General features: G+C 46.2%; 1 protein-coding gene across 2 annotated transcripts in view; it reads left to right on the forward strand.

Annotated features, from left to right (window-relative positions):
- SH3PXD2A (SH3 and PX domains 2A) overlaps positions 1-16,878 on the forward strand; it is a 272,059-nt gene that overhangs the window by 167,693 nt on the left and 87,488 nt on the right. For both annotated transcript variants that reach the window (XM_055720441.1, XM_055720440.1), the window contains exon 6: positions 4,264-4,292. In XM_055720441.1, the coding sequence (XP_055576416.1) occupies positions 4,264-4,292 (29 nt within the window). The remainder of the gene's footprint in view (positions 1-4,263; positions 4,293-16,878) is intronic.

The raw sequence follows: 16,878 nt of genomic DNA on the forward strand, positions 1-16,878 counted from the left end.
GATACAAAGAAGGCTAGAAATATGCAATTTTTGTGAAAGGTGTTTGTTCAGTGTGGAGTGATCCTGACTAATGAAGAAGGGACCTGCCAGAGCTATTTTTGGTTCCACTCACTGGTTTCACTGCTATTCTTGTAGCTATGGCTGGAAGGGAAATTAGGATGGTGGTATCTGTTCTCGTACAGAAATGGAAGAAGAATGGAAGTATGTCTGTGTGTATATAAAGTTAAAAAGATCAAAAGAGCAAGAGCTGAAGAGAAAGTGAGCTTCCCTGTGTAGCTGCGGATATGACATTCACTGTACCTTTCCTTGGAAGGGTTTTTCTTCTGCAAGGCCAGGTTTCTTGTCTGAGGTAAGGGCTAGCAGTGCCCCAGGCACAGTCTGTGTTGCAGGAGAGATCAGAGTTCTCACTTGGAAGTTGTTACAGTTACGAGAAATCATTAAATAATGCACTTTATTGTTTTGGAGACAAAATCTGGTGCTTCATCCTCACACTAATGCTCCTATGAAAATAGTGAAGCTGATAGGTATTCACCTTATAGATTCACCTCCCCAGGTGGGAGAGGGAAAAGGCATCAATGAATTACATACAGAATAATAGGACATAAAAAATAAACATGGAGTCAGGCAGGGTTCCTTGCTGCTGCTATTGCAAAGCAGCAGCACAGGCTTTCTTCATTAGCAGAAAAGAGTATGTGTACAAAGAGTATGTATACAAACAACACTTTACACAGCCAGAGAGATTATTTGCTATACTTTCTTTGCTTTTCAGCAGTGATTTTTTTCCCCAAGTTCTGTCTTTCAGAGATTCACTAGGGAGATGAGGATTTCATTTCTAGCTCCACTTTATTTGATACTGCTTTGTCCTGATTTTAGGAGTTAAATGTGGGTGTGCAAAAAAGTGACAAGATGGGGAGACATGCGGTACATGGACTTCAGGAACTCCAAAATCAGAACCTGATGAAACTTGACTTTAAAGCTTACAGAAAGAATACAGAAAGAACAAAAAGATGAAAACTTGCCCAATAGGTTGATTGTTAGTGGGTTGTGGGGGTTTTTTTTGTGAGCCTCATTAGTTGGGGGGTGGTGGTAATTCAAATAAATATTTTGTAATGATCATTTAATTTCTTCTGTAAAAAGATCTCCTGCTTTAAGTCTAGAAACTAAGATCAGAAGTTGTAGGTTCAATTGCCTTCAAGTGTCTGAACACACTCTGGATCCTCTGACGATGCTAGTTACCATCCTGATCTCAAAGGGACAGCACTGAGAGCTACTTGCTTCTTCACCTTCTTGTAGCTGACCCTAAATTGCTCAGCTGTGCACTTTGCAGTGACAGCAAGGGGCTTTTTCCATCTTCAAACTAACCTAAATGTTTGTTTTCACCATACACAAGCCATGAGAGAAGCAGTGATGGGGTTTGCTGAACTAGAGCTTCTGGCCCGCATGAACAGCTACTGCCCCTGTTGGCACCATGTTTGTCATTGACCAGAAATGTGGCTTGCCACATCGTATCGAGGACAGTGCTCTGTGCTTGCATTAGTGGTGTGATGTGGGACATGTCTGCCCGCTGTAGGGCTTGCATGACGGAACTTAAGGGCAAGTACACTTCCATAAATGATGTGCTTTTGCTGTAGAAGAAATGCCAGGCAGATGAATGAGACTGAAGGGGGGGGGGGGGGGGGGGAGTGAAAAAGTTATTTATGGAGTGATATCTCATAATCCCATGATCTGCATGTAGAAAGAAAAAAACAGTTTCAAAATTTTGCTTCTTTTTCAATTTCTACCTTCTTTAAATTGCATGGATGAGTCATGCTTCAGAATTAAAAGAACAAGCCTCATTTAAAACCTTCCTGCAGTCACTCACATAAGCTGTAAAAGCAGCTAGAGATTGTGCTGAGAGATGTGGGAGAGCACAGGACGGAGGTTTGAATTTTGAGCCTTTTGTGGCATTTGCCACCGTTGCACATTGAGAGCACAGACAAATCATCTACTGTACTTTCCAAACCTGGGTACCAGCTCTGCCTGATTTGGTAGGGAAAGATATTCAGCAACATCTTTATCTGGTTTTGATTGCTTATTAACCATATCAGTCCATCAGTACCCCATTTCTAATCATGTAAATTGGGTGATTTTCTTTGAAGTGGCAAAAAGGAGTTGCGTTTTCTTTTGCAGCTTCAGTCAGGCTGAAGGCTCTTTCGCCTCTGTCTAATGCCACTTTTCTTCACCCTTTGTGCATGCTCGGTTCACCTACAGCCTCTCATAGGATGTTTGTGGGGTGTCCTCAGCGTGGCTGGCTGGTAGGAGATTGCCCTGGAAATGTGTGCTGAGGGCCCTCTGGCAAAGGCTGGAAGGATGGTTGTGTTTCTCTTCTGTGGATTACACCTAGCTACACTCTCCTCCCAGGTCCCTGTGGGTGCTAACATTTGCAAGAGCTGGGGGCAGCCTTTTTGCACAACACAGAGGGAGGTGGGGACGCAACACGCTGCAGAGGGAAATCCCAGCCAAACCCAGCTCCAAGCTGTAGTACTGAGAAGGTCCAGGAGCTTCATTTCAGAAAGCCGGGACAGGCAGGAGGGATTGAAGTGAGCATCAAGCATGTGCGCAATGGAGCTATTAGGTTAAAGCAAATGACACGTATGGATCTCAGCAGGGTTTCACCTCCTGACCATTTAGCACTGTCGGAAGAGAGGCAGTTCAGGGCAGGACCAAACACAGACTTCACATGCCAAGAGAGCTGTATTGTCAGCAACCAAAAAGCTCCAGGCTGGCGTGGGAGCAGAGCTGGGGCAGAGGACTACATTTTGGGCATTGTGCCTCCCCTGGCTCGTTCTGAGGGATCCCTGTTTCAGGCACCATATAGTAGGCATTATATTTGCATATGATATCACTTCTGTAGAAGAAGCAGGCTATTCATGAGCAGTAGCATCTTCACATCAAATATAACTGCAGACATGGCTGAGAAAACAACCACTTAATTGAAGTAGAAATGACACTGGAAAATTCAAAGAGGGTGCAAAAAACTCCCAAGTGGTTATTTACTCACTGGAAGAAAATCCTAGACATATAAGGCATGGGATGCAGGCAAAGTGCTGGGAGAAACAGAATTTATGGGTAGACATACCTCTGCCCTCAAGACACGTGTCATTTCTGCAGATGATTCCCCAAATACTCCTGAAATTAAATAAATAGTTTGGGATGATCCTTCTGGGTTTCCTCTGGAGTACACAGTGTGCTTGCAAGGGACAAACCCCCATTCCTGACAGCCTGCCCCCCTCAAAATTTAGAGGCTGCTACCTGCCCCTCTGGTGGGATTCCTCCAAACACAGCCTGCCTCTGCAGTGGGTTCGTTGGGTGATTTTCCCCACGTTAAGGGTGCTGGGTGCAGCATGTGGCTATGCCTTGGGCACTGTGCCTGCACAGCAATGCTGCCTCTGCCCGATTTGTCATTGCCCGGGCTCCTGCCTGTGCAGACCATTTCAGAGCCGGGTCTGAGAGGCTCCAGAGAGCGCTGGGAGGATGCACAGCCATAGCGAAGTATTTCTGTCCTTGGTTCTGCTTACCCCACATCACTTCTCGCTGCTCCCTTCTGTAATTTCTTCCCACTTCTGCAGCAGCTGTCTTGAGCTTTCAGCTGTTCTGCCATGAGCAAAAGTGCCAGCACCCTTTAAATCTCTGCAGAAAAGTAAGGGTGCATTCCTCATCCTGGAAGAAAGAAGAAAAGACAAAGTTTGGGGATTGTTTGTTGGTTTTTTTTTCCCTAGTGGAAGACAAGTGCTTGTCAAAGCTGTGAGAGGTCTGGAGGTTATTCACAAATTAATTAGGCTCTGAAAGGAAAGGGCTGCAAGCAATGCCAGATAAGCCTATAGCAGCTGCACCCCTGCAGCAAACAGTTAATGTTCCCTTTCGTGTCCAGGGGAACGTCAGGGGTTAATTCAGTAGATGTGCATTTAATAGCTCAATTTAAAGGGGAAAAAATGACACCCTTCTCCCCTGCCTTGCCGGTTGTGGATGGTTTGCTCTGTCTCGATCACATGCTCCCGGAGCCCCTGGTGCTGCAGAAGCCCAGCTGCTCTGCTGATGAGCCGGTGCTGCTCAGGATCCATCCCGACCCTGCCTGTCAATGCCTTGCAGCCCTCACCTCCTCTTTAGCAGAGGGAGCACACAGGATGAGCCCTTGAGCATATGGGTGGAAATTTGGGAGGCACCACTTTTCTCACCACTGTTTCCAGCTCTAACCATGTCTATTTGTTGTTGTCTTTTTTTCAGGGACTACGGATCTTCAAAGAGAAAATCAGGTAAGATACCAGGCTTTTTATATACTGCACGATTACAGAGAGGTCCTTTCTCCCTGCCGCCCCCCCCCATCCCTCCCTTTTTTTTAACCTTCTCTTTATCTTGTGTGGCATTAAATTGTATAGCAGTTTAACTTTTTATTGTTGAAGCTTGCTAGAGACAGGCATCAGTTTCTTCCCTCTGCGCTGGAGAGAAGAAGCCCACCATATAGTATTGCAGTTAAAATTATTGCTCTCCTCTAACTGTATTTATACAGCTCCTTCTCCACTCTGAGATGATAATTGTATTAAATTTCTCTCTTTGATTTTTTATTTACTGAGCAAACAGTCAAAATGCAGCCTGAGAGTTGGGGCTCTTTGCGGGAGAGGAAGGGAAGGTTTTTCTGTTCTGGTCTGATTTCCCACCCCCCCACACTTGTTCTAAAAGGCTCTGGTGAGGCTTCTGATGCAAAATGTTCTCAGTGCCTGTGTCTGGGTTTGGGCTGCCTCAAAGGCTCTAGCTCAGTGTTTTGTTTTTGAGATCCTGGATTCGAATGTCCTATAAAAACCTGATTTGAAATGATATAAATCCAAATTTTCCCTTCCCCGTGTAACTCTTAGTGATTTTTACAGATGTGTTTTCAATAGGGACGTGTAATTATGGGCCTCTGGGTTTGGCTGCTCTGAGCTGTAAGTGTCAGGGCTTTCTCTTTTTTTCCTTTTTTTTCTCTTATTTTTTTCTCCAAGCAGCATTGAGCACCTGCAACTCTCATTGACTTTGTTTGGAGTCTTGGATGCTCCAAATTGCATTCAGGGCATCCAGAGAGGCCTTTCAGACCAATAGCAACTCCTGGAAAACTCTGGCCTGTGTGCAGGGGCGGAGAGGATTTTTTTTTTTTTCTTCTTCCATGTTAAGGTGATGAAGAAACACTGCAGTGTTTTAGTCTTTGGGAAGTAAAGGGAAGATGGATATAATGTACTGGACTCCAATGAATGTCACTGCCTAGATTGATTTGTTGGATAATTATGAGAGCTTTTAAGCTGCAGTCCTGTAATAAGTTAAGTGATGCTCTAAAGCGAAACTGTTGCTTGACCCTGATATGCTGTGCATCAAATAGCTGTTGCCTTTGCAGGTCAATAATACTTTTGGTACCCTTTCCCTGAGATGGGTTGTGGTAATGAAGGGGCAAGCATGGTGCTGGCCTGATACGATAAACAAGAGCATGCTTCATCTTCCTAATCTCCTACAAAGCTTTTGTCTAGGTCGTGCTTCTAGGACCTCCTAAATGTAGTACCAAGTGAAGAGTTTGTTCACAATGGCCTGCAAATTAAATTGGCAGTAGCACTTTCTCTAGAGGGGCTGACCATAAAGGTCCGAGTGACTGTAGAAGGCAGAGCTGAGTGTGGGAGCTCCTCGCATAGTGCCACATCCTGAGCACTGGGGGCTTTGGGGCCATGTAAAGACTTTTGAAAAACGTTGCTGAAGTCTCTGGGGTGACCTGATTTAGCAGTGACCTAGAACAGCATTAGGAAAACAGGAGAGCTTTGGGCTCAGTGCACCAGTTGATATGCACAGGAACTGCAATATATTTGGAAGAGCTGTGAGGAATTGCTTTGGGAGTGTGAGCAAACTGCTGCTCCTCCATTCCTGTGGCTCTGGGGGGAAGTTGGAGCTGATGTCCCATGACATTGGGGGAAGAGGGATTAAGTTGAATCAGTATAACTGAAATGCTATTTGTGGACACTTCCCTGCTGGAATCTTTGTTGGCCTCCTTCCCTGAGCATCCCAACTGATGTGCTCATCCATCCCTTGAAGGGATAGATGCTCAGGTCAGGCTTCTTCCCTTGGCTGTCCCACCTCCACATGCTGCTGGGTCTCCTGTTGCCTCCTCTCTGCTTCTTGGTGCTTGGCTGCTGACACAACTGGGGCTTCGAAACAGCAGGGTTTAGGGATGCTTTTTCTCTGCTTACCCGGTATGAAGAAGAATGTGAAGCAGCACTCAGACCGAAGTGAGCTGCATAAAGGGACTCTGTTCTCGGCCATCCTCTTGCCTGATTTTAGAGCAGCGGAGGAATGCTTCCTTCTGTTTGGAGCTGGGTATTGTGGGAGTATGTATGCAATGAGTCAGGGAATATGCCAAGGGAGTTGGTAGTTACAGCCTCTTAACAAAGACCAGCTTTATGACACTTGAACAAATGATGGGGTAAATAAGCACAGAATTCCAGGGTGTGCTGTGAGAGTCTGTAAAGATAACAAATAGCTTTGTAGTGTATTTTCCTCCATAAGTGCAGACACTACTCAATTTTTAGACAAGAGACAAATAGGCACCTATACATGCAAGCACCTCCCAATGAATCAGACCTGTGAACACATCTTCTGTCTTGACCAAAGATGTACTGGGAGGAGGCTTTTGGGTGTGAGCATGGCTGTCCCACACTGTCTGACAGGAATCCCACAGCTGCTGTGTCTCAGGCATGTGCAGGCATGACATGGGCATGGCTGATTGCAGAAACATTTGGGGAATGCCTCTGATGGCCAACGTCACCTCTGCTATGACCTCTGCCTTGCCAGTGTGTGTGTCTGCTAGTCCTGTAGTCGCCCCTTAGAGCAGGGAGAAATTGGGTAAGTTCAGAGTTTAATGGGAGTTACAGAAACATTTATCACTGCAGCTGATACTGGTTGTAAACATCTGAGACCTTGTGAATCAAGTGCAATGGCACGGTGTGTCCTTAGCTAAACAGAAGGGAGTCTTGCACCAACCTGGGGCATCTTGGCATGCCAGCCCTGAGCCAGGCTTCCTTTTGTGCAAAGTGCTTTATAAACATGAAGTCCTTTACTTGGACGTGATCTAATTACAAATGTTTTAACCTGCAGTCAGCTCAGAGACCTGAGGCTCTGTGTAGGCATGGGCGTTTGCTGTGGCCTGAACTGCTGCATGTGCTGTTACCTTGGATTTGTGGGGCTTTACCTGACATGCTGCAGAGCTGCTTCAGAAAGCTGCCTCTGTATTTTCAGCCAACTGAATTGTTGTTCTATGACCATCTGTCAGTGCTGAAGAGACCTCAGTACAACTGTAAGGAGTGGTTACTGTGGGCATATTCTGTATACTTGCAACAAATGGTCTCATCTAGGTCTCTCCAAAGACCCTCTCTAGCAAAAAGGGAAGGGATTACTTTTCAGACTAAATTTGTTGATCCCATTAACCAAGTGAACAGAACTCATCTGTCACTCAAAATAGGCATTACTTCTCTGCAAGCATTCATTGTGTGGTTTTCTCTTCTCAAATCAAAATAAGAGCAGAATCGCTGCAAGTCTAGTAATGGATATTTGCATGGTACATTACAAACCACAAATTAGGTTAATCCACTCTGCAAACTCTACCAGCTACCATCTGTGCATGGTGAACTAATTAACCCTTGAGACATCTGCTAATCCTCATGTGGCTTGTAAAACTAGTTGGAGTATGTTCCTCCCCAAAGATGTGCCTCCCCACCTCCCCCACCCCCTTGCTGGCTAGGGCAAGTTTCAGACTCCTGGAGTAAGATGATCTTGCTCTCTTCCCTTGCTGAGAATCTTTCTTGGCTTGTTTCATGCCAAAGTTGTTGTCAGATCCCCAGTCATGAAGTTGAAGCGAGAATCTGGGACCTAGTGTTTGATGGCAATAGGGAGTTGGTGTGGGCTCCACAGCTTTTCCACGCTGAATCTTAGTGCTCCTCAATTACTGAGAGGGTTCTCCTTGTTAACAGTGGATTCAGACCCAGCAGCAGAGATGCTGCTTCACCCTTGCTTTCAAAGTTAAGGCATGGATTTCTTCTACCTGCCTTGTAAGCACAAGGGCTTGGCTGCTGGCCGCTTTCAGTGCGCGCTAGCAGGAGCACTGCTGGCCACCCCCTTCTGAAATCACAACAAAAAACCCTACTGCTTGCTCACTGCCACTGCTCTGGCTGCCCTGCTTGCTGCTTCGGGTGCAGCTGGCTCAAGCTGCTGCTCAATGGCTTTCTCTGGCACCTTGCTACTATTTGATAGGATGCTGCTCCAAGTGAGGGACAACAAAATTAAAAAATAAAAATAGTGTATTTTTCCATCAGTACCAGTGTGTCTCCTTTGTCTAGTTGATCAGATCCTTCCTGCATCAAGCTGGCTGTATTTGAGCACTTGAAATATTAACAGTTAGGCCCAAGCCCCAGTGAGGCTTGGCTTCCTCAGCAGAGAACTGTCCTTCAACTTGGTTCCCACAGACAATTTTTGGACTAGCAGAATATGGCAGCACCCAGACAGCAATGTCTGCTTCCTTTCCCTTCTGTAGTCTTACGCTAGGAAAGTTGTATCCATTGGCAAGTAAGTAAAAACTTCAGAGTCCATTGGAAGCTACTTCTCAAACTTTTTATAGAAACATCTGTAATGCTGTCTTTTCCCTCAATGGGGAAATTAAGTAAAGTTGAGAGAGTTGCAACAGTGATGGAAGTGGGGCCTCCAAGTGAGAAACAAGCAGATCATTGTAACAGCATCGAGGGCCCTGGTGGCTGATCACTTTGCAGGATTGCTGCCTTGGGCTTCTGGGTGATGCTGACAGCAAGGGTTGTTACTTTAGCCTAATTCTTCATTACTAGGGAAACCATCTTCCATGCTCACACACTGAGGATGCATGCTCTGTCAGCTTCAGGGAGATGCCGTAACTGCTGTTTCTTTGAATTGTCAGGGATAGTTTTTTCTGCTTCCTTTGTAATTACAAAGGGAAGTGGCTTGACGTTGGGCTTTTTTTGTCTTTACAGCTGAGCTGTGCTCATCACTTCAGAACTTAACCTTTCTGGTCCTGTCACACCGCAAGTGTCTAGCCTGCACTTACAGCTCCATGGCACATCTCACTTCTTTTTTTAAAAAAAATTATATATTTTTATAAATGAGCTTTATTTTCTTAACTTCAGTTTGAACTGTCTCCTTTGGAGGCGATACGGAGATAATGAATGGTGTGTGCTAGCCTTCCTGTGCTTAATCACCCGCTGGGGTCACAAGCGTGAGCTGGAGCAGTGATGCTGTGTGGCCGGGGCTGGCTCTGCCTGTAGCAGCACTGAGGTGCTGGCCCCAGGGGAAAAGCTTTGCTGGTGCAACTGGGTGTGGAGCTCTCTGCCAGCTTCGTAGCTCTGCAGCAGGCACTTAGCTACACATGGGTACAGGGACAGGAGGGAACACACGGCCTCCAGCCCTGGCAGGTACTTTAGCTATTTGTGGGAGGTGGCCACAGGGGAGGGAAGAAATCTGTCTCAGTTTCCCTCTCTCAGCCCGAGGAAGCCTGAACCTTTTAAATGGGTTCTCAAAGGGGCCAAATCTAGGCGTGTGTTACTAAAGATGTTGAAAAGTCCAGTTAACAAACATGGTGAATCCCAGCATGACGCAACACATCTCCTGTCAGGGTGCTGACTGCAGCAGATGTTTTGGGGCTACCTGTGTTGAGTGTGTGAGTAATGGAGCACGCAGCTGTTACTGCTCGATGAATCTGAGCCCAGGTGATAGTGGCAAGGCTAGAACGTGGCGGGTTTAAACTCAAATTTTAGTTTGAGACGTTCTGCTTCAGCTTGGGAGGTTGTTTTTTTGTTGTTTTTTTTTAAGGTGGTAAATGGGGATTTAAGTCTGTCCAAGCCCATGGCAAGGTCCCAGGAACATCTTAAATCATGTAGCTTGGGCTTGGTGTCTTAATCTTTTTAAGAAATCTGTGGTAGGACATGTGCTCTTGTTTGTGTCCTGATGAATCACACGTGTGTGCTGGACTCCTTGCATTGTTTTCTACAATTAGTGCAAAAACAGCAGCAATGGACGGGCTCCTTGGTGCTATTTGGCCTGTTGGTGAAGATGGCTGGACAAGGTATTTTGCCAGCCACTATTTTGTAACTTCACAAGCATGTACTGACAGGATTACTCTTGATCAGAAATCAGGATCTGTTCCCCCGTCATACGATTAACCTTCTTGGCTGTATGTACTAATTACTGCATGGAATTTAAAAAGAGCAGATTCTGGCAGAACATTTTGGTTCTCACATAGCTTTTTTTTTTTTTTTTTTTTACAGGAGGATAAAAGATTTAGTAATAAAATAAGGATAAAGTAGGCAGAAGCATAGCAACCAAGGACCAAACAAACCTTAGCGTATAATTACTAGGGATATACATCTTGGGCCTGGTGCTGGAAGGAGTTAGTAGTTAATGATCTCAATGTGCATCCTCGGTTCAGTCCTTGATGATGGAGCTGCCTCTTCTTATGGTGGAGAATTATTCTTCCTCAGCTAGTGAATATGCTAAACTCTTCATTTCTGTTCAGTTTATTGGCTTTTGCCTGATGCAGTAATTCCCAAAACAACTCATTCTCTTTCCTCTTCATTTTTTAATAAGCCTGTCTCTCTCTGTGTTTTTTTTTTTTTTTTAGCAAATTCTTCGTATAACTGAAGTCACATCCACTCTGTGTTATTTCCAAAGCAGGGCTATTGCTCTGTACTCAGGTGCATTGGCACAGAGCAGGATTTAAGGAAGAGCTTCAGCTAAGTCAGGCAGACTTGATCTCCCTGCAGTGTCTGTGAGTGTGTGACCCAATTCTGCATCTTCAGTCAAGATGTGAATTTGTCCACTCAAATCCCACACTCCACATCCAGCCTGTGGTGTTCTGGCGGGAGGAAACTGATCTCACACTTCTCCTTGTAGACTATATTTTTAAAGTCATTGTTTAAACTGAAATGGTTTGGAGTTCTGCTTGAGGCTACTGAAGAGAAGAGCAGATAGGAGACTTTTTTTTTCACACTGCTTCAGCCTTTTCTGCTGACAGGACATGTGGCCTGTTAGATGTATAGGGTCGCTGTCTTCTGGGTGGCCCATATGCTGGAGTGGGAAGAAGACAGGACAAGAGAAGAAGAGTTGTTTGTGTTGGGTTTTTTTGTTTTGCTCCTTGGCTTTTAAACTGCATTGTAGGGACAGGGTACAGGATTAGGGAAAGGAATGTGTTTGCTCTTTGCCGTTCCCAGTTCAGCGTCGATGCTGCACAGAGCCCAGTGTTGGGGAGAGAGGGCAGGGAAGCACTGCAAGTATGAGGTGTGGCTCAAGCACAGCCATGGCAGAACAGCATGCACCCTTGGAAATGCCTTTGAGAGCCTTCAGCTGAGTGCTGAGAAAGCACTTGGTACCTTAGGGGATGTAATGGCATTTCTTGTGGTTTTAAGGAGTTCTCTATTCTCCATCTGCTCCTATTCTGCCTTCCTCCTGTCATGTCGATGGCAGATGGTATTAAAACTGCCTGCATGAGTTTTCCTGCTCTTCCATGGAGAGAGCTGTATAGTATTGGATTTTGATTTTGGCATGTTAGATAAGGCAAGCGAGAAATGCACTTGGGAGCTGGAGTGGAGGGTGATGATCCTCAGCCATTGCAGGAATCTGTACGTGGCACAGACGAGACTGGCTGGCTGAGAGGAACAGACCTCTTAGGTGGGTGTTTAGATAACTTAGTCTCAGGCTGGTGAGCACCTGAAATTTGAATCTGTCTTGTGAGAAGGAAACCTGGATAGCAGAATGTGTTAGCATTCTGGATGGATAGCAGAATTAGGCTTTTGAGAGCACTCACCCCTAAAATAGCACTCCCTGAGTGTCTCCAGCTTTGTGCATGGTTTTATAGCTGTCACATTCTGGCTGGCCTGCATCCAGGCTGTATGACAAGCAAAATCTTCACCAGTCTGCTCTAGATGGTGTGGCTCATCTAAGCAGAGATGACTGAAAGCATTACTTAGAAAGGTGTTCAGCAGGAGTTATAACATAAGCATCAATTGGCCAGCTCACTCTGCTGCCAGTGAAAACACGCTGCCTGGACATGCTGATGCTATGGTACGTTCTCTGTGCTTGGCAGCGTGACTTCTTCACAATTGGGATTTGACTTGTGCTTTTATTTTTTTTTTTTTTTTTTTTGCTTTTTTGAACCATGCATGAATCCTAGTGTGTGTACATACCTGTGACTTTCCAAGTGCAACGTCTGGGGCTTCGCCGGCTTCCTTGGCAATGTTGGAGGCTGGTGGTTTTTTTGCTCAGAGGGGTGATGCTCTCAGTTTTTACAGCTGTAGATGTGGATTAGTATTCAGATATTCTAGGCACTTCCTAGCAAAACTGGGAACTGCTACAAAACTGTATGTGCAGGGGCCGTACCACTGTGATCATGTGGGAAGCAGTCCTTGCTTGCCATGTGGAAAGAGTTAATAGGAGCTGTGGCTTCCAGAACAAAAACTAAACACTCCTGGACATTTCTGGGTCTGTGAATGGGGTTAGGATGGGCTTTTGCAGATGTAAACCAGTAGAAAATGGGAACTAATTTACTCTACATTCATACTTTTTAGAAAGTATGAAGGACTGTGTGAGGCTGTGGAAACGCAGCTGGTGAGCGTGTCACTGTGAAGTTCGTCGAGCACACGATCTTCTTGCCCCGCTGCTCTGTTCCGACTCTGGAAAAGGCTCTCTGGTTGTGGATTTCTCTCCTGCAGGAGTGAGTTATCCAGATGATGAATTTATGAGGCATGCTTGAGTCACGTGAAAGCCAGATGTGAACATTTTCCAAGCAGTGTGTGTGGGTCTAGTGTACGCCAGGCAGCTCTGGTTACGTGGCAAGTGGAAGTGGCCTGAGATCGGGCTGCAGCGTGGTGCTGGGGAGGCGAGGAGCCCCAGCAGCTCCCCGGCAGCTGCTTCTGACAGGGAGAAGAAGGTGCTGGCTGGGCTTGGCACTGCAGCTCGAGCACATCTGCCCCCACCCTCAGCACAAGTGCAGTGCCTCTTCCAGAGTCTGGGCCCTCCACAAGCTGTTCGTGATGCAGCTGAACTCTGTGCATAGGACTAAAATTAAAGGCCTTATTTAATGTCTGCTGCTAATTCTTTTACTTATGCACTTTGGCTGAATTTGCCTGTTTGATAATCTACTAGTCAAGTATTTTTTCAAGATGTAGCCCTTTAAGATACTGCCTCTCTAACAGATGGCGTGGGGGGTGGAGGTGATGTTCTGTGTCAGGTATATAGAAGAGGATGTATCTCTGCAGGGATGAGAGGTTTTCTTTAAAAAAGTCTCCCAAGGAGGGAGGGTTGGAGACGAGATTATATCTCTGTATTCCTTCAAGGACTATCTCAAAACGCTTCTTTCAAACATGATGCATTAGCATCCCACAGACATAAGAGTAAGGAGAACTTATTTAAGCTGCTCTGGTGAGGGACAGGGATGGCTGCTGCTTGCCCAGCAATTACAGTAGCAAATAAATCTGTCATGTGGTACCTAGGAAGTGTAATGGCTGAGCAGGCCCACCCTAGGTCAGGCACTGGGCACAAACGTTGTTTTTGTTTAGGTCCCTCTGGAGTCTGGAGAGAGAAACATCAATGGCACAGTTCAACAGGGTGCCATGAGCGACAGCGCTTGAAATACATCAAAACACTTGCAATCTCTCTGTGCCATCCTCCCATTTCTCTGGCTGTCTGTTGTTTTCTGATAAATTGAATAAATTAATTGTGTGAGCCAGAAATGTGTGAAAATGGTTCCAATTCAGATTAAGGCTCATCTGCATTTTTTAATCTTTCCAGGCTGTTTTACAGCCATATTGTAGAGCTACATGTAGACACTATATCACAGTAATTTTCTGATAAAAGTACTTCAATTCCTGGGGAAGGCTAGCAACGTCGAGTATTTCTTTCTCTATCCCTTAGTCTAGTGTGTCTTGCTGCCTTCCCATTTCACCAAAGTATCAAGCCCCAGCTGAAGGAGAAGAGACTAGAGGAGAGAAACCTGGAGATGGGCTGATAAAGGATGGTCAATGAGTCTGGGGGATGAAGCGTTTGGAGATGACACACAAGGGTATGGGGGAAATACTGAGCACGGTGCTCTGTCTGCAGATGGGAGCAGAAACAAGCACCACAGTTTTGGGGTGCCTCAATGACCTTCCTGCTCTTGGCTGTATGGATGGCAGGCCTCACCTTGTCAGGAGGAGGTTGTTCCTCAGCTTGTCTGAGGGGCCAGAAAGGAAATGATGAGGGGAGAAGTGGAGGCAAAATACCAGCAAGAAGCTCTGGAGGAGCTGGGGTAGACTGAGCCTGGCCCCCTGGAGGTCTTCACCTGCTCTGGGCAGTAAGGCATCCCACCTGAGTGCCCAGGAGAATGTGGCACTTCATATATACCAACTCCTTGGCAGGATTGACCTCCAAAATCTAGATTGAAATGACGGCTTAACTTCCATTTTCTGTTCCGCCATGCGTGACAAACATCCCAGTGAACAAGGCTCTTGGCCAGCTGTAAGAAATGGACACTTCTAAGGAACAGCCCCGTCAGCCCACTTCTTGCTGACTTATCAAATACCACTGTTGGGCTGAGAACACCCCTTTCTTCTCTTAATGCTTTCTGTTTGAAAAGTGGTGAGTAGAAACAGCATTTACTTTCCCCAGCTCCAGTCTGAGGAATCACTGCCAGTTACTGGACCACCAGTGAAGTTCTCTGGAGTGGAGTGCTGGTCGTTGACTTCTCAGGACGCCAGTATACTTTCAGTTTACTCTAGGATTGTACTGCTTAGTCTCTTTTCACCCTTCCAGTTAAGACAGGAAGGGTGTATGTCTGGGAAATGAATCTGCAAAATGCTCAGCTGCACTCACCGCTGTGGTCCTTGAGTAATGAGCCAGTAGCACTACTTCATGGAGAAGACTAACAAACTACAGAACTGGTCACTGTTAGAAAGGGGCGGTCTCTTTCAGACGTTAGCATCTCTTCGGCACAGCCACTTGTTCTTACAATCCTTTTCTCAGTATTTTAAGGTGTACCTCAACAGCTGCAGGGAGATTTCAGTATTCCCAGGTGATGTTTAAGATAGGGCTTCATGAGAACAAAAGAGTTTTATTAATTAAACGGACCTCGGTTTGCTACCTCCTATATATGACAACTATTGCAGAACAGGTCATGCCTTTACAATTAAGCTTTTTACCCTCCAAAGCAAGGTAGCCACATCTAAGTGATTTATTGGGACCCCGCTTGTGAGACCCCACCTGCAGTACTGCGTTCAACTCTGGGGGCCACAGCACAAGAAGGACATGGACCTGTTGGAGCGAGTCCAGAGGAGGCTGCGAAGATGGTCAGAGGGCTGGAGCACCTCTCCTGTGAGGACAGGCTGAGAGAGCTGGGGTTGTTCAGCCTGGAGAAGAGAAGGCTCCAGGGAGACCTTATAGCGCCTTTCAGTATTTAAAGGGGCTTACAAGAAAGATGGGCACAGACTTTTTAGTGTAGGGCCTGTAGCCATAGGACAAGGGGTAACAATTTTAAATTGAAAGACGGTGGATTTAGATTAGATATAAGGAGGAAATCCTTTACTGTGAGCATGGTGAGGCACTGAAATGGGTTGCCCAGAGAAGCTATGGATGCCCCATCCCTGGCAGTGCTCAGGGCCAGGTTGGATGGGGCTTTGAGCAACCTGGTCTAGTGGAAGGTGTCCCTGCCTATGGCAGGGGGCTTGGAACTAGGTGATCTTTAAGGTCCTTTGCTAATCATTCTAGGACTTGTCTTTGACCCATGCTAACTTCTCAGCTGTGCACAGAAATCACGTGGGGCAAGGGCTACGTGGCCAGAGCTACAACCATGCTGAGACCTATGACCAATATGATCCAATTCCCCAGGATTACTGCAGAAATGTTGTTGGGAAATATGTAGCTTAACAGGCTAGACAGCTCTACAGACACTAGTTTTAAAAAGTTTTAAAGGTCCCCGATAGCCCCAGCAATATGCAACCTGTGAACCTTCAGGAGGGGGTTCCTTCTGGCCTTACAGCAGTATTAAATAACGGATGCCGGCCTCAACGTTGATCTGAACACTTTAAGTGACATTAACAAAGAAACCTGCATTAGTAGCTATGGCTAAAATGCCTGTGTAGGAGGCGTTTCTTTGCACCTGCTGGACCAGGGACCCAGCTGGATTTGCAGTACTGATGTGAACTGTGAATGCAGCATCTCCTGGATTTTGGTAGCATTGAGCTCGTGCTAGACTGACTCTAGCTTTTGTAGGTTTTCCTTGAAGCTCACTCTGCTGTAACTGCACACAAGACAAATAGTCTGCTGCTAAAATGAGATGAGTGGGGCAGTATCGCAAGCGTAAAGCATTGGTCCCCAGCAGTCTGGCGCCTGTTCTCTTGCTAGGGGTGGGAGGAGCAGCAAACAAACCAGTCTCACTGGCAGCAGGAAAGCTTCTGGTGAAATCTAAAATAATCCATTTCATGTGTTTTCTTCACTAGAGCAACCGTCTTAATTGTGTCCTTAAAGCCTGTGTGCACACACCCCCCCCCATCTCCTTCCTTTCCCTCCCCACCTGAGGAGCCCAGCTGAACCATCTGAGGGGTCACCCACCTCTGTGGTGGCAGCTCAGATGAGATGGGGTTCAGTGGCCTTGTCCAGTGACTTGCCTGCTCCACCGCTATTTCTGTGTGGTGCAGCTCTGAAGGGGAGCCTCCTCTGTGCTCTTCACAACTGCCTTGGCCCCGTGGCTTAACTGTAATTTATGGACCAGTGTTTCTTTTGAGCTTTTAAAAATAATTCCAGTTGGAGGGGTTTGTTCTGGCTGCAGCCGAAGCCAGCAGCAAGGGC

Source organism: Falco cherrug, chromosome 9 (genome assembly GCF_023634085.1).
Source record: "Falco cherrug isolate bFalChe1 chromosome 9, bFalChe1.pri, whole genome shotgun sequence".
NCBI lineage: Eukaryota > Metazoa > Chordata > Aves > Falconiformes > Falconidae > Falco > Falco cherrug.